We start from the raw sequence: 25,087 nt of genomic DNA on the forward strand, positions 1-25,087 counted from the left end.
CTGATATCGACACTTTTTTTGGATGCTTTTCCAAATTACAAGCGTAATTTTATGAGTTTTCATTTCCGATTTTTGGAAAAGAAAAGGGCGTAAAAGGGAAGTAAAATATACTGGGCGTCGACACCCAGTATATTTTAGGCGCAATTATTTGTGTTAGTCATTTTTACACACTAAGAACTTACAAACTAAATGTGTTTTTTTTCGATAAGAGTTTGCAAAAACTTCACTTACGGCTGAGAGATTTCTTGTTGGGTGTTCATTGTTGTTTTCTGTGTCTCGGTTGATCCTACTTGCCTTAGATCAATGAAGGGAACGTACAGTTAGACATAAATTTATCATTTAAACGAATGCAACTTAAGTTTATTATCAATGTATTGAACGGGGTTTACGGAAATTTCTCCTCCGACATTTCTCCCCGGACATTTCGCCTTCCCTGACAGTGTGAGTGATGGAGTGGGTGAATGATTGCATGATTATCCGTGGCAATGACCGGGTGAAAGCGTGAGTGATTGTAGGAGTGACCAGTCGTATGAGTGGACGAGTCATTGGGTGAGTGACCACATGGTGTGCGTGGCCGTATGAGTGACTGAAATGAACCGGGGACGAAACGTACCAGGGCAAAATGTCAAAAGCGAAATTTCCGAATGAAATTGAGCAGATGCCATGCACGGAAAAATAACCAGACTAAAGCGCATTTGCAGAGCATGTCTGCAAATGCGCAAGATTACAGTTAGAGATTATGAAATCTTTGTGTGAACCGATATTAAAGATTTGTTCAAGTAGAACTCGTCCCGACAATGTGATATCCCGTCTATGCGACAATATTCGTAGTTCCAGTTCCACTCCAGAGCCGTTTCGTCCAGAATTAACGTAAATTCAAGCGTCAATCCGAAATCTCTCGAAGCGAAGCCGAAACAAAGCCAAATAAGGTAAATTACAATATATTGATGAAACACAGTCAACATGATGTTCGTACAGATTCGCATGTCCATTGCCAATATTCAATCCATTAACAATTGCCAATTCTTTAACAATTCGAGTTAATTCCATGTCCGTGCAATTCAAGGGCATACATACACGATGCTTGTTTCAAGAACATATAAAGATTCTGCGATTCCTTAACACTATCTTAAATCCAAAAAACCTTCGAGTTAAAACTGCATAACAAAATCGAAAAAACTGTATAAAAGCATATTACGAGGTAATAATCATATAGTTCATACTTTCAAGTCCCCTGTTATACAGTTTTAATTTTATGCTAGACGCAAATGTTTGGTTTCATTATTACATACTTATATTTAAAGCGTGGGCATTTGAATCTGTATAAAAAAAATAGGTATCGTATCAACATCCAGTTATTAGATTCAAAAGTATACAGGGTGCGTGTGTATCCACAAAGTTTAGCACCTGAAAGTGCAATTTTAGTTTTCAAGTTTACATTTGCGTTCGATATAGGAAAATCAATTCTGATACAACCAATCCTATATGCTAGACGCAGTTATAAATTTTCAACAAATACCAAAATGTTATGTTAAATGTAAACGGGAATTACTTATATACCCAAAATCAAAATTACTAATTGTATGCCCACTCTGGGCATTAAATCAAGAAAAATCGGATCAATTCACGTATGAATTCAGCATCCACCTCAGGTATAAAATCAATTGCAATTCAATGATGAAATATTAAGAAATGAAAAGTATATAATATTATTGGGGCTTATTTATTCCCCTAACTAAAATTAAAGATTAATAAATTCGTTCTGGTTTCAATATCAAAATTTTCGTTCTTTTGTGCAAATTTGATACATGCTACACTTATGAAATGCACATGCTTTGCAATATACAACGTCACTCTCAGTTTCAATGCGCAGTCTCTTGAGGCTCGGTATATAGTTTATATATATTTATATTCAGTACAATATTGTGGTATTGCCTCTCTTTTAATAATTAGGGAGCAGTCTCTGTCAGATGTCTCTCTTTCATTATCATTATACCCTAGAGCCACCACAGCAGATGTCATATATCGACAGATATTCTGTCGGTACTAAGAGCCCTGGGCATGTCGATTGTGCCTACATCTGCTGTGAGGAGACATCTTTCAAACTTCCCAACACATTCCCTACTTATTCGGCAGAACTGTACGCAATCGTTCAGGCTCTACGTCATATAAGACGCAAACACCATCGACGATGCATCGTTTATAGCGACTCTCTTAGCGCATTGCAAGCACTATGTTCCTTCAGTTTTCACACTCATAAATTCGTTCATACCATTTTTCATGAACTGCATCATTCTATCCATCACGGTACCACAGTAAAATTTTACTGGGTACCAGGTCATGTAGGAATACCGGGCAACGAAAAAGCAGACACCGCAGCTCGAACAACAACTAATATTCACAATAGCCTTTTGGTTCCTGACCACTTCTCAATCCTCCGGGAAGTGATGCATCGCCGCTGGCAGGATCATTGGGACACTCAAGTAAATAATAAATTACATGGCATCAAGCCCACACTTGGCCAGTGGCGTTCGAGCTGCAGGACTAATCGAAAGGAGGAAGTTCTGCTTGCCTGGTTACGCATAGGACACAGTCGCCTCACGCAATCATATCTATTATTACGGGAGACTCAACCAGAGTGCCCTCATTGTCGAAGTCCATTGCTCATGCTTTTACTTGTTCACATCATCGTCATCATTTTACGACCGCTTTTGGTCATAGTCATCTTTCACTTCATGACATTTTAAATGACAATAGCGATGCATCTCTCATTTTTAAATTCATCAAGGCCATTGGTTTTTATAACAAATTTTAGTTTTACAATTCATGTCATTGTTTTACGTTTCATGCTGTTTTTTATCATGTGCCTTTTTAATTTTTTGACATGACAAAAGGACAATCTTCTTTTTTATAATCATGTGTTTTGGCGCAGTTTGTCCAAACTGGTCCTTACGCCAATAAACCTACAATCCAATCCAAGCCACTGTTTTGGTCACTCACATGCTTGCAAACTCTGTAGGTTACTCGTTTTGTCACTCACTAAAGAAGTCCCTCGGCAGACCCGTAATAATTTCATACTGTTTTACCGACTGTGGGCTATTATTGAAATTTTACCAACTTATTCCACTCTACTCTAATTTTTTTTACCATTCCTTCCTCAAATTTCCGCTCCCTCCGAACTTGCCACACTGGAGTATTCCGTAAATACACCTTGAATGATGGTATGAAAAGTTTCGCGGAGAGTTCTCCACTACTATCCATACATGACCGCTCTATCAACCAACCGTGTGCAGCAGCCAATACATCAATTATTTATGATCACATTCGCTCTGACGTTTATTGCCAAGATGGAGACAGATGATGCTTGGCTGTGGAGTATTATATTCTGTTGGGAGGTGAGACCCATTTTCATCTGAATGGGACTGTCAAGACCCAGAATTGCCAAATTTACGCATCTAAACAACCACCACGCAGCTCAGGAAATTGAGATGATCCATTAAAACTCACTGTTTGTTGTGGCTTTCACAGCTGAATTCATCGTTGAGATCATTATTTTTGAATCCAATCAATAACACAACTACAGTCTATTACCATGGGGAAAATACTACCGAATGAATTATACCGCGAGAGTGTGCACGTTTACCTAACACTTCAAGTGCGTATCTAGTGTTGTGCGTGAGTTTTAATGCTGCCAACTATTTTTCTAACTAGATAAAAAGTGTGATAATTGAATATTTGCACCGCTGTGGGTCTCTTTGTAGCGAGACTTTATGATATGCTAACTAGTTTTGTTGTTCCACAACTTCAGCAAAGATCATTTTAAGGTGCCTTAACTCTGAGAAGTGTCAGTTTAATTACAAACAACCTCTATACTACAGAGTTTGTTTTATTTTCAAAAATTTTACAGACTTACATTTCGGACAAAAAACATTGTTGAACTACTCAATAATCAATTCGACATACAGGGTATAAACTGAAGTCATTACACACCCTTCAACCTTTTAAACCAAAAAATACTATAATGCATGAATTTAAGGCACGCCATATTAAATTTTACTAATGGTTGTATATGTATCAAAATGCAAATTTTATTTTTTTAAGAGTTACTTTACCTGTAGTTATTACCAGAAAACTTCTCTACAAAATTTTATGAATCAAAAGGAATGTTGGCCATGTTTGGCTAAGGCAAAATCAAATGCTGCTCTATATTTAAAAAAATCCTTAGCTAAAAGAATTAGTTTCACTGATCTTACAACAACACAGGAGACAAGTATCTTGTCACTTCGTATGGAGGGTAAGATGAACACACAAAATTTGGATCTCCGTTACCTGCATTTCATCAAAGCTGCTGTAAAGAGCAGCAAATTAAGTCTTGTGACTGCCACCGACACAAGACGCTGCCAGATACCATTCCTACCGAACATACCATACAGTCCAGAAGTGGTTGGGGTTCGAAAGACAGCCTACAGACTGGGTTTTGATGCTTACAGATCAAGCGCTCGCACTAATTCAAGCCAGTAAGGATCCTGTACCAAAATTCTTACTGAAATTTATATCATGTCGCTGCAAGAAACCATGCCATGGGGCTTGTACCTGTCAAAAAGCAGGCCTAAAGTGTTCAGGTCTTTGCACTTTCTGTCGTCATGCCAAAATGCTCCTACTCCTATTTTGGAAGACATAAATGACGATGAGGCTCTAGACGTTCTTGAGCAAATTGAAGGGCTTGGGGCCACCAATTATCCGCTCACTCGCCATTACAGTGAACATAATGAGTGACGATGAGGATCATTCATTACCAGCACCTACAAGGGGAACTAAATTATAGAACTGCAATGAATCAAAATTTTTGTGAAGTTAGATTGTAGTGAAAAATTTCTTTTTTTAATAGACGATTATTACATCATTACGCAATAATATTTAATGTTTGATTGTATTTGTATATATTACCTACTTTTGAATTCTGTGTTTACTTTGAAAATTTTTTAATTAATGTGTAATAAATTAATATTATTTAATCTACAATATTCAATTAAATTCTGCATCATTTTTTCCCCCAATATATGCGTGTTTCGTAATTTTGCAAAAGTTACAGCACTTTTACTGCTCTGTAGTTCGATAACTATGGCCAGTAGAAAAAAATCATGAGAGCAAAAATTGTAGCAAATTTGGCTTTTACAATATTGTAATTTACACTTTTGCTCTCCGATGTATAAAAATAGAGACTGAGCAAAAACTAAAAACGTCCAAAAATTTCAACGTTTTTTCAGTATAACTCAGCTTGCAAACTTGGTTTCTACTAGTAGCTTTGGCAAGTACAACATATTCAAAAATTAGAAATACTTGACCTTTTGCAAGGAACCACGTGTAATTTGACTGGACTATACTCTTGCATATACATTTTTTAAACGTTTTAGGACTTCCACATTTCCCACTTCACTTTCGTTGAGGACTTTGTTACCACATGAAAAACCGGTACTTTGTATATCACCTTCACTATTAAAGACTGACATTGAATGCACTACACATAACTGCATTGCTCTCTACAATAAACCCTGCTATCGAGAGGGGGGCCAACCATCCCGTTACACCTACTACTGAAGTAACTGAAAAATGATTTTAGGTCAGAGCCAATGTTATTTGCCAACCTAGATTCAACTTTCTGTTTACTATTTCTTTTCGCTTTCTTCAACACCCGTCTTTTTTTAGTAAATGACGACAGGCCACCTCTTCCACTTTTGCATTCTCTGAATGCCCTTCTCTTTCCAAAAAATATATTACGCAAGTTACCCGTGAACCAGAGAGGTTGCGATGATCAAACTCTCTTTTTACGAACAAAGGGTGTTAAATCGTGCAAAAGAGGGGAAGAGTTTTATTCTGAATTCCTCCCACTGATTTACCACACCCACTGATACCAACGGGTCTTTGAAAATTAACCCTAACCTTTCCCCTTAAAATGTTCCAAGTTGGTTCTTCGAAAACAAGGAACCATTCTTTTATTGTTCGGTTTATCTGCGAAGAAGCAACAAAAAAAAGTTATTAACCCTATGATCACTGGAAGAAAAGCTGTCTCCAACCGAAATATGCTCAACAAAATCCCCGGAACTGGTGAGAATCAAGTCCAAAATAGAAGTACCCCTAGTAACTTTTGACACCTGCTGGTATAAGAAATTATCGAGCACCAACTTATGAAAATTTCTCTCATATTGATGCCTACCCGATAGGTTCTCCCAATCGATACCCGGCTTACTGAAATCCCTTAACATCTACTCTCTTATGCTTACACACGTATGAAATTTCTTCTTGAAGCTTGGAGATATAATTTGGATCCCGATTTGGTAAGCTATAGGAAACTTCTACAATAAGCTTGTGACGCTTTTTGTTTTCAAGCTCAACCCATTTAATTTCATTTGATCATTTGATCATTTTTTGTCGCACCACGGTCATTTTCTGCACACGAGGGCTAATTAGACCGGGACCTACAATTTATTGCCGATTCCGAACGGCAGGCTTGTTTTTCATTCTCATCGAGAGGTTGGTGCGCTAACCCCTCGACGGGGGACTCCGTGCGGTTGCAATTTTTGCTGCGGTCACCATTTAATTTCAATATCCCTTCTCTGCACGTTACTCTCTCTAGCCTTCAAACATGATTTCACAAATCAAAACTCCACCCCTGTGTCCTATCGCATCTATTTTTAAAAAAAGTATCGTATCCTGAGATGTGTAAGATAGATTCATCCCCATCGTTTGCCCAAGATTCTGTAATGGCTACAAGGTCTAGGCCCTCCACAGCTACCATAGTTTATAAAAAAATTTCTTATCACCCAAGCTCTTGGTATTTATTAATACACATTTTAATTTGCCCTGTGATTTAGTGTCAATTGAGAAGCCATCTAAGTCAGAGACGGGCAATTTCCGGTCTATACTGTTCTTAAAATCATTAACTAACCCGCATTCCCGTCTACGTGGTCTGGGAGTAAAATACCTGACCAAAGTCTATCGTAAACTTGCCAGAATTCCCTCCTATTCAGGTGACTCCCATCCCAACCAAGCGCCACTTATTGTTGAATGTGGAAAGGTTCAAGAACATGACCCCAAGTGAGGAGCAAATGTCCTTCAGGCCTAAGTTGAATTGGTGGATCCTATACCTCTACTGGAACCATTAAAACATCTGAAGCAAATAATAGTAAGTCCCAGTACTCTGACAGGGACTCACTAATATTCGATCGTACCTGATTCGTTCCCATCCACAGGATTACCGGCCCAGAGAACTTTCGATGATCAAAAACGTCTCGAACGCTGCTACTCTTCTCCCAGGAAGAAATCAGCGCTCGAAACGCCTAAAGTCCCTACACATCATGTTTTCCAGTTCCCCAACCACAGAATCGCCGATAATTACCCCATATTCGACCTACTCCACCTATAGCTTAGTTAACCATACTCAGGGTCACAATTAGCAAACGCAGGACCCAGTGCGAAAATATTATCGGGTTTCTTCATAAGACAAAAGCCTTTCCGTGATCGTAATGAGTTTTTACCAACAACAGATTTTTTTCTGATGTTCATTCCATATCCAAATCGGACCAAAGAAGGATATATGCTCTTCTCTCACTCTAATTTTTTGCGGTTTTTGAGTTTAAATATCTCGGCTAATATTGCACTTACACAGGAAGAAAACTTTTAACGGGAAGAATAAAAAGAATTGAATTTTCTATCTTGAAACTCATACGTCCATTGTAGAACAAATGACATACCTGACACGTTATTTGAATAATTTCTCTAATTTATTGAAAGAACGTTCCCATAAACAACGCTTTACGAGTTATTTGAACTGAAACTTTTCCATCCTGTATGTGTCAAAATGTAAATTCTATTATTTTTGTTTTGTTTTTACGGTTACGTCACCTGTAACTCAGAAATATCTAGAAAATATTTTTTCCTATATTTTGTTAATCAAACAGAAAAAACTTCACTGTTTGCAGAATTGTTTTTGATAGTTCTCAGTTAAAAATTATGTCACTTACTTTCCCGCGTCTGGAACAGTTGTATGGTCTATTCTTCTGGTGAATCCACCTCTCCTTGGATTGATGAAAAAAAAACATACCGTTACACACGAGTTATGAAAGTTTAAATGTCGAGTAAAATTTGTGTTATTGTTTTATGTCAAAGTGATGAGCAGAGATATCACACAAGGTCAGGGCCGGTCTTAGGCCTAGTGACGTCCGGTGCAAAAACTGTAGTCAGTGCCCCCCCCCCGCGAAAATCCAGAGTGATGTGCCAAAGGAGGCAATTTTTGCTAGTCATTAGGGACAGATTCATTCTACCATATTATCAGACTCTTGGTGTGCTGACCCCCCCCCCCCCTACCCCACTATTTAACTTAAGCATAAAGGCATAAAAAACCCAACTTGTTTGATTTAATTCAGGGATTTAAAAACATTAAAAAAGCAAAACGTCACACATTTATGCAGGATAGTCATCACAAAGGATCTATCTTCTTCATACTTATGTTAATTGAGTTTTATGGTAAAATTCGTGTAGTTCACGCATCCCGTACGGGCTAAGATGATAATAAAAGTGGTTAAATTAGTGATATTTCCGTATGATTTCTTTCATATTTATAAAACTCATAAACTTCATTTGAAATTATCAGCTTTCAGACCCAGTACTAAGAAACGGAAGGGGCAGGCAAACACCAGCTAAAGCACCGGGTCCTGCAACTTGGGCAGGCCCGTAACTATTCTGAGGCAACTTGGGCGGTGCAACGAGCCGAATGGAGGGGGGCGCTTGTAACTCCTGCTTTTTCTGAGCATAACCATTTCAAGGAGACTCCAAGAAAAGACTGCCCCCGGGGAAGGGACCATATTAAGCACTGCCCATCGATTGTTTTCTTTTCGAAAAATAACTGTAATATTATATACACTGAAATCTTTTTTTTTTTTTTTTTGAAAAAAAAATTCTCATATGTATTTTATAGACTTTTTTTATAAATACATATCTTAAAGATATTTTTCTAGTAATGTATATTTAACGCGTTTCGGCACCCCTTCTCATTTGGCGCCCGGTGCAGCTGCACCGCCCTAAGACCGCCCCTGCACGAGATGTTTCACAAAGAGTGTGTGAAAGTGATCAAAATTCTACGATTGATAAGAAAAAGGAAACGCATTGATAAATTTCACGCAAATTTCTAATTTTAGGCCATTTTTCCATATTTCGCTTGAAACCACCTTCAATATATTTCAAACATGGATCTGAATTTTCTGGAAGCGGAACGTGATAGAAATCGGAAATAAAACTTTAGTTTTATATCTCACTCCCGTTTCTTTCATAATCTATTAAGCAGAGATCACAAAAGAAAATGTGAAAATGAAAAATGGTGTTGATTAACATCCATTTTTGTCATAGGACTCCATAAATGTTCACGATTGAATATTGTTCCATATCAGACAAATATTTTTTTCATTTTTCATCAAATATCCATGCTTTCCGATTCCACGGTTATTCGCAAATACTACAAACTAACAATTTTTCAATACGGTATCAATATCACAATTAGTTCAATCAATCATTGTGTGCTCATCTGCATCGGTTAATTCGGAGCCTGGGGCTGCTGCGGGTGCTTATTCTAGGTAGTTGTGCATGATTCCGGGGGCTCTACGAGCTCGTTCTCAGCGGGCGGCTTAACCCTTTAGGTGGCATTGACGAGATATCTTGCGTTCTTGAAAGCTTTTTTTTAGTATAAACAAGCCCAGAGATATTTGGTAAAGTTGATTTCTCAGTGGAGCAATTTCCTTTATACCCCTTAGTTTGCACCTTCTGAAAATTGGAAGAAAGCCTACTTCGCTAAAAAGGTATGACATTTTGAAGTTGTTTAGTAATTTCTACTGTGCCGCTTAAAGGGTCAAGTACCGGAGCTGAGGATTTGGTCCTCAGCAGTTTCGTTGGAGCTGTGAGTGCTCGTTCTCAGCAGTGGCAAAAAAAGAAAATCTCCTATGGAATGCGAGTCTGTGTTGATAAATTGGTGACACTATAAGGAATTGTTCGACACTGGAATCGGTGACATTGCTATAAAATATCAGTGAGATTTACACTAGCCTTTTCGAGATGTTTTGCAAGACCCCTACTTAGCCGGAAGTAAAAGCCCCAGTGATATAAATACTATCGAAAACCGTAGAACCATATCTAATCAAGTAAGCCCCCTGAGGACATAATGCATGGGCTCATCCCAGGAACATCAAGACGACTTTATTTCTATGGGCTGGAAAGTTATATTTATTTATACCTGAATATTTTGTTTTACAGCTGTCATGGCCTCCTTTCCGTTTCATTCAATTTCCACCCGTGGCTTTCTTAAAATATCCCAGGATCACTGGAGCAGGTGTTCCCAAACTTTTTGAAGCGTGACACCCTGTTAACGAGAATTTTATTGGTGATGCCCCTACATGACGTGACGGTGATATGTCCCAGTTTTGTGGAATATTCGTGATATTTTGTTAATGAAAATGTGCTTTTATTTTTCCATAATCAATGGGGAATGAAATTAAATTATTTAGTTGGCCAAACTGATTTATCATAAAAAGTTTCAAACTACCCACATGTTCTTAGCTTTGAATCCTTCGGACGGTGACAGCAAATTGGAACGGTTGCGTATCAACAACACTATGAGCCAGAAATCACTCTCTTAAAATAATAAATTAAGAAACTGGACACGTCGATTTCACACGATATTTAATTATAACAACAGATCTTTGGGTTCCACGCATTTTCTCTTCTGTTCCCTTATTGGAGAAAACGCTGCCGGGTCACCAACAACAAGGTTTTCTTTCTCCCTCTACCTAGAACTCCTTAATACACGTATATGAAGGCGTCTTACCTCTACCCGATCCAAGTCTTGTACTACGTCATCGTTGTCGTTCACAGGTCGGCGTGCATCTACACATTCAAAGCGGACTCCCTGCCCGCCAGGTCAACACCCACTAGAAAACAAGGCCTGTACACGGTAACCCAAAAGTAGTTGTGACGTAGCATAGTTAGGCCGAAGAATTAAATTGAGTGGTTGCCATCAGCCTACGATAAGCCATTAGTTATTCGGAAAAACGCGCCAAGTGATAAAAAGCTATTTTTCTTCAACGCATGTAGGCACGCTGTTTTCTCGCCAACAAAGCACGTTGCTTGGCTTCTACCTTGTATCTTCCACGTTGTTATTGTCAGACATGTGCGAAAACGAAGCTCTTAAAATCGTTCTTTTTTTATTCGTTTCTGTGAATTTGAACATCTAAAAAAATTTAACAATCATGCCATATAAATGTTGTGTACCTTATTGTCGGGGAAACTATGTTAAAGGTCCCAAAGTATCAGTATTTTCATTCCCGGAGAATGCCATGTTGAGGAAGCGTTGGCTTTCAGCCATTCCGAGAAAAGACTTCGTTCCGACAGAGAATCACAAGGTAAGTGCATAACTAAAATTATTTTTGAATATTGGAATTACGTAATTGCCAGATTTTAGAAACAAATAATACAAATTGCATATTGTAGAATTTTCTTTTTTATTCCCGAAATTTGATACAAGTAACTGAAGCTAAAAATACTGATTTGAATAATCAATTTGCTAATGAACATTTACTAACGAAAAATTTCTGATTTAAATCAGACTAATGTTTGAAGCAATTTTGAATACAATTTTTTTTTTAACATGTGTGATGTAATACCAGTAAAGTGAAGATTGGTTCATATTATTTACACATTAATATTTAAACAAATGTGATGGAGTTTTTTTTTGGGGGGGGGCGAGATAAACAATTGGTAAAATTTGATGTCATTGGTATGCCAAATGAGATTTTTAGTGAGATTTTTAGATCTTCAGAGCTTAATAATATTGCCTATAATTTAAAAACTGGGAACTATAACTGTTATGAAAAATATTTGATACCCCCTAATACAAATACCACAACAGACAAAATGTCCAATGAGGTGGCTGACAAAAGCTGCCCTTAAAAAATGTGGATGTTAAATATATATCACAAATACAGCAACCCAATAAGAGCAATTAAAAACCAATAATTATGATAAAACATAAATATACTGCCCATAAAAAATTATGGTTGTCTCATTTTTTATTATGTATAGCTTCTTGATTAATACCCATATGTTTATCACATTTCTTTTTAATATGTGACAGTTGTATTAGAATTCATGACCCCCCGAAGGAAAGCTATTCTATTTATTCACAACACAGAGGAAAACGCCCTGCAAAGTTGAAATTTTCGATTCGACTCGAAATTTAGGAAAAATAAAATATTGAATTTTTTTTCAAAAAATTTGGTTTTTTTGGAGCAAACAATTTTTGTCAAAGCTGACTATAGTGCTTCATTATCTTATCATGATCCTCATCAGGCATATTTATCTTATGATTTAATTGATATTTTAATGAATCCTTGTAAATCATTAGATTGCCAAGTAAAATTCTCTTTTTCTTACACAGGTGTGTGAATGACATTAGAAGAGTCGCTCAACATTATGATCCAGCCTCTGGCAAGAAACTGGTCGTCAAGCTCTCACAACCTCGACCTTGTAAAGGAGCGGTACCATCAATATTTCCAGGATGCCCAAAGTATTTGTCATTGAACAAAAGCTGTCGAGAAAATCCTGATGCAAGAAGAACGAGGCTCAAAAATGATCATCTTCAAGAAGGCATAGCTCAAAGTGTCATTTCTGAAAATGACTATAAAAACAAAAACCACTTCAAATCTGTGGAAGACCTTCAAAAGCTATTGGAAAAGGTAAATGTTCCACAGGAATATGATGTTATTTTCAAAAACGATATGGCTTTGTTTGTACATCTGAGTGTATTTCCATGCCCTGCAGTTTCTTATTGTGTGACTATCGACCGAAATTCGAGTGTATCAGTGTATCATAATAACTTGGTACTCAATGATGTGAATGGCAAACAGTTTCCTCGAAAAATGGGAAATATTTTAGAAATAATTTCTCTTTTAAAAGAAGTTACCAAACTCAGTTTGCCCGAAAGAGAGTTGTAAGTTTGATTCCATAATTAAGTTGGCAAAAAGTGTTGTTTAAAATTTGAAGGGGTTGAAAGAAGAAAATGACTATGTAGTCTCGATTTCTTATTAGAACAGTTGTCATTAATCAATTCATCTTGCTCAACTCAACGACGTTATTCATCTTTATTGTTAATTTTTTGTTCATTGGTTTTTTCAATATCACCACATGCTTATCGCTTCATCAGAAATAGTGGATATTTTGTATTACCCCACCCATTCACTTTGAAAAGGTTATGCTCAAAATTCAAAACTGATCCCCACCATGAGCAGTTGGCAGACACATTTTTAAAATATGTGAAGGAAAAAATAACTTGATAAGGATAAATATGTCAATTTAATGATTGATGAAATCCATATAAAACCTTTCCTGGAATATAAAGGTGGGAGTATTATTGGATTTTCACACGATAGTGATAAAGTGGCAAACTCTGCCTTCACATTTATGGTGCAGAGTATAAGATCTAATTACAAAAATGTGGTACATATACTTCCGATTTCAAAAATATCAGCTGAAATATTAAATGGGATAATATTGAAAGTAATAAAAGGGTTGGAAAGTGTTGGATTTCATGTTATGTGTATTAGCACTGATAATAATGCTATTAATAAAAAATCCATGTCACTTTTAACATCTCCACAGCTAAGCATTTGCTATCCGCACCCATGTGATGCCGAACGTCCCATTTTTTTCATTGTTGATTGTGTTCATATATTGAAATGCATGCGTAACAACTGGTTGAACCAGAAAACTCTTGGCATTTGCATGCATTATCCAAAGTTCTCATTCAGTTGTTCAGATGGTGAATGCAACTGCAATGGAAGTTCCCTTAAGTATGCTTCATTTGCAGCTATTAGAAAATTGCATGACATGGAGTCAGATTCTAATGTTAAGCATGCACATACCCTCACTACAAAATCTTTATTTCCTTCAAACATAGAGAAGCAAAGTATAAAATTAGCGCTTCAGGTTATAAACCGGCATGTTGCTGCTGGGTTGAAAGTGGCAAGTGAAGCTTACGACATACAAAGTGCAAATGATACTGCGGATTTCATTGATATAATTTGTTCTTGGTGGGAAATTATGAATGTGAAAACATTATTTCTAGGCTCGCATAAACTTAATGAATTTCAAAAGCCACTGACCAATAAAGCTGGAGATACACGTTTGAAATTCTTAAATGATTTCCTACATTGGTTGGAATGTTGGGAGAGTAATTCTCAATTTGGTGGTTTTACCAAAGAAACACAACTTGCCTTGAAGCATTCTACCCATGCTATTACTGAAATGGTCAGTTATTGTAATGATGAACTCGGTATGAGTTTTATTTTACCAGCTAAATTCCAGACTGATGCTCTGGAAGACCGTTTTGGTCGTTATCGTCAGCTGGCTGGTTCCCAATATCATGTGTCATTGACACAAGTATATGAAGTGGAAAAAAAAAACTAAAGGAATTTGATGGTTTGTGCGATACAACTGTTTATGAGATATATTTTTTAATAAAGTATATATAATTTTGTAAATAAAGTTTAATGAAAGTTATCTTGTTCTCTTTTACTGTTATTAAGAACCATTTTATTAGCTTTTGAATATTAAAATTCTTGCTTGTGTGTAATGAAAAACATTTGAAGGAAATTTTTAAATTATTGCTTAAATTGTTTGAGAAGACAATGTTTAAGCAGATAATGTTTTCTCAATTGGTAAAATATATTTGAAAATATTAATTTAAAAAAAACTTCCACTTTCTGTTGATTTTTTTTTCTTCTCTGTAGGTGTGTGATATGAAACTTGATTGAGAAAAAAAAAATTCATATTTAAGTTATAAATTTATTTTCCTAAAACCCATTTTCAAGGAGGAAAAGGATAATTTTTTTCTGTGGCTCATATTTTCAATGGTTCTGTGGACAAGTACAGGGAATTTTTTGTATTTTTGTCTGAACTGAAAAATCGGGAAGGGGGGGGGGGAGATTGAAATAAAATAAAAAAAATATAAATATATATAACCTAAATTCATCTAGTAAAACGTTAAGGCAGAAACATTTCATAGCACCAATTTTACTCGCGGAATAATAAATGAGTACGGTACATATATCAAGTCGATTCCACAGTGCGTAGCGCAAGCAGTCGCCTAAGTTTAGTGACGTCACGAGCTCGTGTTGCGGCCTTGAAAATTCTCTAGTAGGTGTTGGCCAGGTGCTGCTGCCACCCGGAACCTGTTCTCTTGTAAACACTGGACGTTTCTCGGCTTATATATAACTGACTTTCTTCAGCGTCTCTCAGGATGTGTGAGCGACGATAGGATGTTTACTTCCACCAAACTTTATTTTCTTACACGGCCGAATGTGTACTGGCGTCAGCACAACACCACCACCTCCGCTTCTCGGATCTTCATCACACAGTCAGTTATTCTATGCAATGGGTTTTGAAACAAAAAGAAAGTATCTCATTTTTCTGTGACAAATTTTCTCTCTCCCTCATAAACTTTCACTCTAATGTTCCTTCGCTATCGCTAAGGAAGTTTCACTTCAAAACCTAAAGCTTCTACCGAACCCTCGATAACTCCATTGTCCCCGGGGGCCGATATTTCCTACTTTGGGAAACACTGCTCTGGTATTATTAACAATAGACCCCGGGAACGGTAGTCGTGACCCACACTTTGGGAACCACTGCACTAGAGGGGTATTTCTCCTCCATATATATATGAGACGCTATTTACTCGACACGCGAACAATATAAAATGAAATTACATCTGATATCGACACCTTTATGGATGCTTTTCCAAATTACAAGCGTAATTTTATGACTTTCCGTTTCAAATATGGTGGAAAAGAAAAGGACGTAAAAGGGAAGTAAAATATAATGGGCGTTGACACCCAGTATATTTTAGGCGATTATTTGTGGTAGTTGTTACACACTAAGATTTTTAAAACTAAATACTTATGTTTTTTATCAATAAAGAGTTTTCAAAACCTTCACTTACAGCTGAGAGATTTCTTGATCTGTACTCGTTGTCTTTGTTGTTACGGTGGGTCCGTCTTGCCTTAGATCAATGAATGGAGCATACAGTTGGACACAAGTTGTATTCATTTAAATTATAAATTTTATTTATTTATTTATGCAATATTGTTAGCGTTGGGGCCTATACAAGAGAATGCGAATGAAAATGACAAAGATATTGTTTGACATTAGACAAAAAACTAGTGATATAGTGGGGGATTCGACAATAGAGCTTGGGAATTTCTGCCATTCACCAATGGTATGAGGAAAGAAGCTGTATTTAAAACAGTCAGTGGAAGCAAAAATTGGTTTTAATTTAAGGGAATGGTCGAGTCTTCTAGAGATGTAGGATGGTTTGGCTAGATACCAGAGGTACAAATTCCCTGGATGGATCACGCTGATCCCTTGGGAATACGTGAGGATCACGTTATTAAAATTAAAAAAAATGTTGAATTGACCATGAAAAATTTTATAAAACATTGTTAATCGAGAAGTGAGACGGAGAAGATGAACTTCGGACACGGAAAAAAAAGATGACCAGCAGTCGTGAGCATATCGGGTGGATTTATTTTGGATTGATTCAAGTTTGTCTATATTACTGGAGGTGTAGGGGCCCCAGATTTCATTTCAGCGGCGTAGGAAAGAACGGGGCAAATATAAGTTCGGTAACAGAGTAGTCTGATATCCCGAGTTTATAAACGATGAGGAGTTTTCAAAACCTTCATTTACGGCTGACAGATTTCTTGTCCGGTGCTACTTCTTGTTGTTTGTTGTGTCTCCGTTGATCCTTCTTGCCTTAGATAAATGAACGGAATGTACAGTTAGGCACAAGTTGTATTCATTTAAATGACAAATTTGATGTTATTCTCAATGGGTTTAACGGGGTTTACGGAAATTTCGCCTTCCCTGACCGTGTGAATGATGAAGGAGTGGGTAAATGACTGTATGATTGATCGCGTAAGTGACCAATAGAAGGGGTGGGTAGTCGTCGTATGAGGGGACGACTCATTGGGTGAGTGACCACATGGTGTGCGTGGCCGTATGAGTGACAGAAATGAACCGGGGACGAAACTTACCAGGGCAAAATATCAAAAGCGAAATTTTCCGATGCCATTGAGCAGAAATAACCAGATTAAAGCGCATTTGCAGAGCTGCTCTCTGTCTCGTAACGCAAGATTACAGTTAAGAGATTATGATTTCTTTGTGTGAACCAATATTAAAAATATGCTCAAGTAGCAGACTCGTCCCATCCCCTGAGGGGATATGCGACAATATCCGTAGATCCAGTTCCACTCTAGAGCCGTTTCGTTCAGAATAACGGTTAATTCAACCTTGAGTTCGAACGGTTGGGAATTAAGTAGCGTCGAACGCCAAAGGTTAATTAGTTTGATAAAGAGACCCGTAGTCTCGATTCCAAAATAAAATAAAATAAAACACACACAACGCGCGCGAAAACCAAAGTTACCTTCTCCTTTTCTTGTGTAAAGAACACTTTTTCTTAATATTCCCAAAGAACTTCGGAAACATCGTAATATAATTGATTGCACTTGTTAAATACAGCAATAGTTCTGACAAGTTCAAAATTTTAAACTTTTAAAATTAACTTTCTTTAGAAATTAAATATCAAGATTTCTTTCTCTAAAAATTATCATTTCTTGAATAATTGTAATAATATTTTTTGTAATACTTCTTTGATAATATTTCTTTAATGATTCTTGAGAGTTCGAGAATCATTCAAGAATTGAATAAGTAGGTTAATTCAGTCAGGGCTGCAGCCATAAATTCGGCCAGCCCGACAACATCCATTTTGGCACACCTCTGGTCCGTCACACCTTACTTGTGTCATCTTCCCCCCAGGTCCGTAATTAGCATTTCTTTCCGGGAGGTGCACTATGATGATCAATTAGCAAACAAAATGTTTTTTGCATTTACGTTGTGGGAAAAAATATATTTTATTTTTTATTTTTTAACCTTAAAAATAGTCTCCCTTTTCAAACCCCCCCCCACGCCCGTTTTACCGGGTGTGTTTTTGAATATTATGACTTTTTAACAGAAAAATGGCTGGTACCATTAAAACCCTTGAGATTTAATTTCTAAATCACTGCAAATTTTTCATCTTCAAGGCGCAAATGCGAGCCGATCTCCCCGTTAAAAAGTCTCGCCACAGAGAGCAACAGTCCTACAACGGTAAATCATTCAACCATAACACTTCACTCATAGTTAGTAAAACTGGGGGCAGATGACAGCACTACACATAACAAGCATTACACAGAAACAAACTTTACGTCAGGTTGCACTACACGTACACGCACATTCCCGCATGTACTGATTCGTTGGGGGGGTTCCGCGGGGTGGGGGGGGGGTTCATGTGTGGTGTAGCAGTAGTAGGTAGGGGCTCGGGGATCCATGATGTTCTTAAGTCAGCCACCTCGTTGGGCAATTTGCCTGTTTTGGCGTTGTATTTGTATTTGTATTTGTATAGTGTAGCCTCCCAGAAATCGATGTAGTTTCATTACATATGGTGCTCTGATCGAATAAAACAACTCTTTCTTGATTTTTATTTAACATATTCTACTATCTCAGCATTAATACCGTGATTAAGTTTGAATATATCAGAACATGCAACTTTTCATAGAAGATCATGCAACTCGTGATAGCGTAAGTTGGGGTATTACTGTATAAAAATAATTATAGGATTTACAATTGCATTATAATTTATAATATTATGATGAGGTAATAAATATAACGGAGGGGAATGTTGCAGCTTGTTATAAAAAATATAATAATAGTAATGTGTGTTCTCTCTCAAGGAGGAAGTTCAAAGAGGGCCCCGGTCGCCCCAGCCTAGTTACCCGCCTGCACGATAAGTTATCTTAGTGTAAACCGCACCTTTTTGATTTGTTATTAATTTGATATTTATTCTTTGGAAGTGCAGTCTTTGTGTGACGTCATGTTATACACGATAGGATTAATGGAGTTCAAGGAAATCCTTGATTAAAAGAAGTTTCTAAAACAACCATATATATTTTTTCACGATTTCCACAGTAGTTTCATATTTTGTGGTGGAAATCCGTAGGAACTACGTAAATTCCATAGTAGTTGTCAAGTATGCTTATAATTAAGGCTGGGATTTTCAGGACATGAAAACTGATAAAAAATGCTCTATAAAAAATTACTATGCCCCGAAAGACCGAAAATTTGCCTTATGAAGTAAAAATTGATACAAAAATTTACCTTTTCTATTTACAGTAACATTAATTTTAACAAAATAATATGAGAATAAGGAATATTGAGATGCAATTAATTAATATTACACAACACTGTATATAAAACGACGTTTCATGTACAGTGCTGGAAGAAAATTTCGGATTCCAAGAATAATAGGATAATTGGAATTGTTTTTAAATTGGATAAGGTTTTTTACATCCGTATTTGTATGTGACTAGCCGTGTATTGAGAGAGAAAGAAAAAGAAAATGTCAGATAGGTGTGTACCTCTGTAGTAGATAAACTCTTTCACAAAAACCTTTGTAAATAACACCCCCACAAGTACATACTGAATTCTTCTATTCATTGACTTATCCATAAGTGTCTATACAACATGTATTGAAAAGTAAATGGAATTTTCTTATCAGTTGGTATGAGAGAGAGCTGTGTGTTTGTTGTCAGCAGCGAAGAGTAAAAACATTCTTTCATTATTATTATAGACGCATTTTACAATATATTTTAACATTTTAATGTGGTATAAAATGCTATATACATATACATACATACATATATATATATATACATATACATTATATATATATATATATATATATATATATATATATATATATATATACATATATATATATATATATATACATATACATATATATATATACATATACATATATATATATATATATATACATATATATATAATTAAAACAAATAAAATAAGCAGGATTCTAAATATTTTGTGCTTCACGGATCCTTTGTGCCAATAAAGTAAAGGTGACGATGCAATACCGTGAATGATATACAGAGGCCACCAGAACAGTATAAGGCCAATGGCGGGTCTTAGGGCAGTGTGACCTGTGCAATGGCACAGGGCACCAAATAATAAGAGGTGTCGAAACAAGTTGCAGTACATTAGGGGCCGTTCAAGTATTACGTCATCATCGATGGGGGGGGGGGGTTCCGATTTGCTGACTTTTTATGACGAGGGGGGAGTTTGGATAATGCTTACGTCATCAACCACCTTTTTTTAATGGCATCTTACTCGGTGCCCAAAAACGAGAAAAACCTTTCGATAGTTTGTGGGCAATTGAAGTAACATCCCTCCTATTGATAAGTGCCCTACAGAGCCACTTTAGTGATCTCTAAATGTTTCGCGGATCCAAGTGATCTGGAAATGTGTCCGGGCCGCTTAAGTGCTCTGGAACTGTGCCACGCATCACTTAAATCATCTGAGAATGTGCCGCGGGTAATTTGAGTGATGTAGAACCGCACTGGGAGCCACTTAAATGCTCTAATACTACGTCACATGTCACTCAAGGGATCTCTAAATGTGTCACGGGTCGCTTAAGTGTTCTGAAAATATGCCACGGGCTGCTTAAATGTTCTGAAAATTGTACCATGGAACACTTAAGCGATCTGTAAATGTGCCGTTTAGTTCATTTTTACAAAATTAGGTTTGAAGAGGGCAGGCAGCATCAAGTAACCCCCAGGGTTATATTTGGTCCACCGGCCAAGGAACTTTATGTGATTTATTATTATATGACTTAGAGGGTGGGTCGCGATGAATTTATTAAAGATAAATTTTTAGTTCATAGCCTTCAAATAACATTGAAATTAACAGAAATTGATTATAATAACATATGATGGTATTTTCTTCCGAAATTTCAATTTAAAAAAAAATTTTTTGTTTGCATTAAAAAAATAAATTTTTGATCGTGGAAAAGGGGCACGAGAGAACCCCCCTATGCCCCCCCCCCCCGTGTACGTCTCTGATCCCAGAAATATGCGTTAAGATTCAGAGGGGCCGAGCTGATGACAAAATTTTGCTGACAAGGGGGGTAGGGGGTCAAAAATGGCTAAAAATTTGCTTACGTAATACTTGAACGGCCCCTTAGAGAGAGAGAGAGAGTAAAAAATAACTTTCTTTGGTATTTAAAAAAATTACCATATAAAATAATGTATACATGTAAAATGACCGAGAGATGGAGAAAAAAATTGAAAGTTTGAATATATGCAGTTGATTTTTAGAAAAAGGATCTATAAGCAGTACACCTATATACATGTTACTGCCAAATCCCGAATCGCTACCGATTTGAGACGGGGCCGGCCACTTCGCGAATGGGCCAAGAGTTTTGGCCAAAATCCGTCTGAATTTCAGAAATGATTCGGGCTTAGACCGGCTATTTCGCAAAGTGGCTGGAAATCCCTGGCCAATGCTTGATGTGCTGATGTCAGGAACAGGAAATCGTTGAGATCGATATTCACAATTGATCTTGAACATCCATGGAACATTTTGCCCAATTCATATAGTCGATACGTAATTTTCGATTTGATTTTCAATTTAATTTTAAATACAGTACAGAGTATACTACTGCCCCTATATTGGTTTTTATTCCCATTTTACCCGTCAACAGAACTGCAAATTATTTCTTTCATTTAATTTTTGTTCGTCCGAAAAATTATTTTCTTATTCATTTTTGGTCGGGCCACATATTATATCTCCCATTTTTGTTTTCTTTTAGCAAACACAGTATAAAATCGAACTGAGAAAAACGAGACGATACATTTTTAATTGGGTTGCTTTATTTTTGAAGTATATGACATCCATATTTGTTATGGGCATCTTTTTCTCAGCCACCTCGCTGGGCATTTTGCCTGTTGTGGTGTTGTATTTGTATATTCTCACTAATAGACATGTATTGTCCTCATTTACGAACGTACTTTTGATAAGAAAATAAATATCTTCCCCCTCTTTTTCTTCAAAACTATTCACACGAATACGTACTCATTTCTATGCTCGCGTCCCCCCTTCCCCTAAATACTTTCATCCGTATTGAACCAACACTCCCAAAATAACCAACCCACCCTCTTCTTTGGGAGTGTTGAATGAGCTCTTGATTCTTGAGTCCTGATAACAGGTAACTTTTGACAATGGCAAAGATAATCCGACACTGTTTTTTTTTTTTTTCAAGACGATCGATACACGCCTTTTAGCGTGAATTCTTCACGTATCTAAACTTTGTACCAAAAATGGGTAAATGGTAATCCCAGCATTGTTCTGTACTAAAGATATTTTGCTCCACAGGTGGAAACGTATATTGGTTTTCTTTGTTAATTTCGGTAATATGCATGGAAGCATCAGATTCGTTTCATTGATTCATTTTCCACCAAATCCTTTCTATTCATTGAATATTAATTCAGTTGGCTCCCATACATCAAGATGTGTTTTGTTGTTTCTTTCTTCTAGAACGTTTTCACCGAGTCACAATTTTTTTTCGATGGCTAACGAATGTATGCCTGGACGAACAATTCGTTGTCAGGGCAGATAAGCGAGATGACTACCTCTCGTGGGCACGACCTCCCCCGCCCCACACACACAAACAATGGATGCGTACTCATATAGCATTCTCCGAAGGTTCATCGCGACTCACAGCGGCATAGTGGCGAGCTCAAGATATTGATTTGTGTGCTTATTTACGCACTTTGAGGTGATTCTACAAAAATCAAAGTACTGTATCAACTAAATTAGTGATGAACATTTTTTTTGTCACTCGCAATTCCCTTGCCTCACTCATGGTTCATCGGTGGCTCCCCGGGATATTTTAGTAGGTAATGTGCATTCATAACAGAATCACTTCGAAGCATTAATAGGGTGATATTTATCGATACTTCCATCTTGTCGCGACGCACACTTTGAGGAGCACTGCCACAAAGGCCTTTGCATATCATATATAATATTGATTTTTTTTGTTTTTGTTTATGGATTTGAATTTTTCCATACAAATGAAATATATATATGTGTTTCATTTCATTATCGAAAATAATGATTTGAATGGGAAAAAAGAATCATTTACTACATATTATAATCTTGATTTAAACTTCAGTAAAATGTATTGTAATTTCTTGTAAATATTCAATTCTCTAGAAAAATTGAATTATACTCAATTATGAAGAATCAACTTAACTTCTGAATGCATCCCCCCCCCATCCTGAAGCAGGGCCCTAGGCACGATCGCCTAGGCATCGTGGGCCCTCTACGTGTTTACTTTCGAAAACTTTAACCTGATTTTATTTTTGCCCTCCCCCCCCCCCTCCCGTCTGCACTCCAGGCCTCTGGGCCGTGACTGGTTGGGCTCGTGGTTTAAGACAGCATGCCCTTCGCTCGGGGCCCCTTTCAAAGTGAATTTATGGCATGGAAAAAAATGATGAGAATCATAAGGGACCCCAAGGTTGAACACTAATCCATATTCTGGGGTGTAAAAATTTTCATAAAAGTTCATTAGAATCGTCGAAGCTATAGTACTTAAAAAAATTGTCAAATAGGCCGTGAGCCCTAGAATTGGCCGCTGATTGGAGCTAAAAATTGACTGTAAAATTTAAATGTGACACCTCTCTATTACGGAAAATTATAGCTATTCTTTATACATTTTTGTATACGAATTCGTATCAGATGTATCCATAGTGATACGTCATTTAATTATTTTTAATCGAATGCATGTGAATATCAAAGTATAGCAGATTTTGATATTGATGTAATTTTTATAATCACTATAAATGGGAATCATTTTGTGTGAAGTCAAAGAAACAGATGGAAAGAAGAATTTTCACTGACGGAAAACTTATTCCCTCGATTTCATGGACTTTTTACACTCAGTAAGGCTATTATCGTCAACTTACAAAAGACCTATTCATACCTCTGGCCTTATTGTTGCGGTGGGAGGAATCCTATCAGTGAAAATCCGGCACCCTACTGTTGACAACTGGGAGAAGGCATCGTCTTACCTCAAGAGGCCCTGCCGTTTTTCAAAGGATTTTGGTAAAATCGTGTGCCCGATTCAGAAGATTTTCTTTGAATATGCGTAACGGTCGAAGGGTTAAATTTATTGCCGCAAGCTTGGTCATTTGGTCATTAAAGCTTGGTCATTTGAATCTGTATCAAAAAATAGGTATCGTATCAACACATCCAGTTATTTGATTCAAAAGTATACAGGGTGTGTGTGCATCCACAAAGTTTAGCACCTAAAAGTGCAATTTTAGTTTCCAAGTTTACGTTTGCATCAATATAGGAAACTGAATTCCTTAATACCAAAATGTTAGGTTAAATGTATAAACGGGAGTCACTTATATACCCAAAATCAAAGTTGCTAATTGTATGCCCACTCTGGGCATTAAATCAAGAAAAATCGATTCAATTCACGTATGAATTCAGCATCTACCTCAGGTATAAAATCAATTGCAATTCAATGATCAAATATTAACAAAATAAGAAATGAAAAGTATATAATATTATTGGGGCTTATTTATTTCCCTAACTATAATTATAGGTTAATAAATTCGTTCTGGTTTCTATATCAAAATTTTCGTTCTTTTGTGCAGATTTGATACATGCTACACTTGTAAAATGCACATGCTTTGCAATATCCAGTTTCAACGCACAGTCTCTTGAGGCTCGCTGTATAGTTTATATATATTTATATTCAGTACAATATTGTGGTATTGCCTCTCTTTTTAATAATTAATTAACTTTATCCAATGATTTACACCGGAAATTCTAGGTAAAGTTCCAGTGAGGTGTCTTTATATTGTTTCTGTCAATACTTCTTTGACGATTTTGATTCGTAGAAGGTATTTGACTGATAAGGTTCTTCTCTTTGTTCCCAGTATGGGCATGTGTATACATAATGGTGTCTTCGGGTCTCTGTTCTCTGCAAAAAAGACACCTTCATTCACGTCCGTCTCCATGATTGATAATAGGCCAAGGATCCGTGTTCTGTGATTATTAAGGAAGTTTCCCTTAGTTCTTTTAACAC

The 25,087-nt window shown here is 36.7% G+C and overlaps 1 protein-coding gene across 1 annotated transcript; it reads left to right on the forward strand.

The window, feature by feature from the left end:
- Positions 1-10,982: 10,982 nt before the first annotated feature.
- Positions 10,983-14,495, forward strand: LOC149074036 (THAP domain-containing protein 11-like). The gene is made up of 2 exons (XM_089246943.1): positions 10,983-11,444; positions 12,479-14,495. Exons 1-2 carry the CDS (start codon positions 11,292-11,294, stop codon positions 12,488-12,490), a joined length of 165 nt encoding a protein of 54 aa, XP_089103069.1. The 5' UTR covers positions 10,983-11,291; the 3' UTR covers positions 12,491-14,495.
- Positions 14,496-25,087: the final 10,592 nt, after the last annotated feature.

Source organism: Pholcus phalangioides, unplaced genomic scaffold (assembly GCF_987345545.1).
Source record: "Pholcus phalangioides strain wild (caught in Gottingen) unplaced genomic scaffold, Ppha-v1.0 ptg000017l_1, whole genome shotgun sequence".
Lineage (NCBI taxonomy): Eukaryota > Metazoa > Arthropoda > Arachnida > Araneae > Pholcidae > Pholcus > Pholcus phalangioides.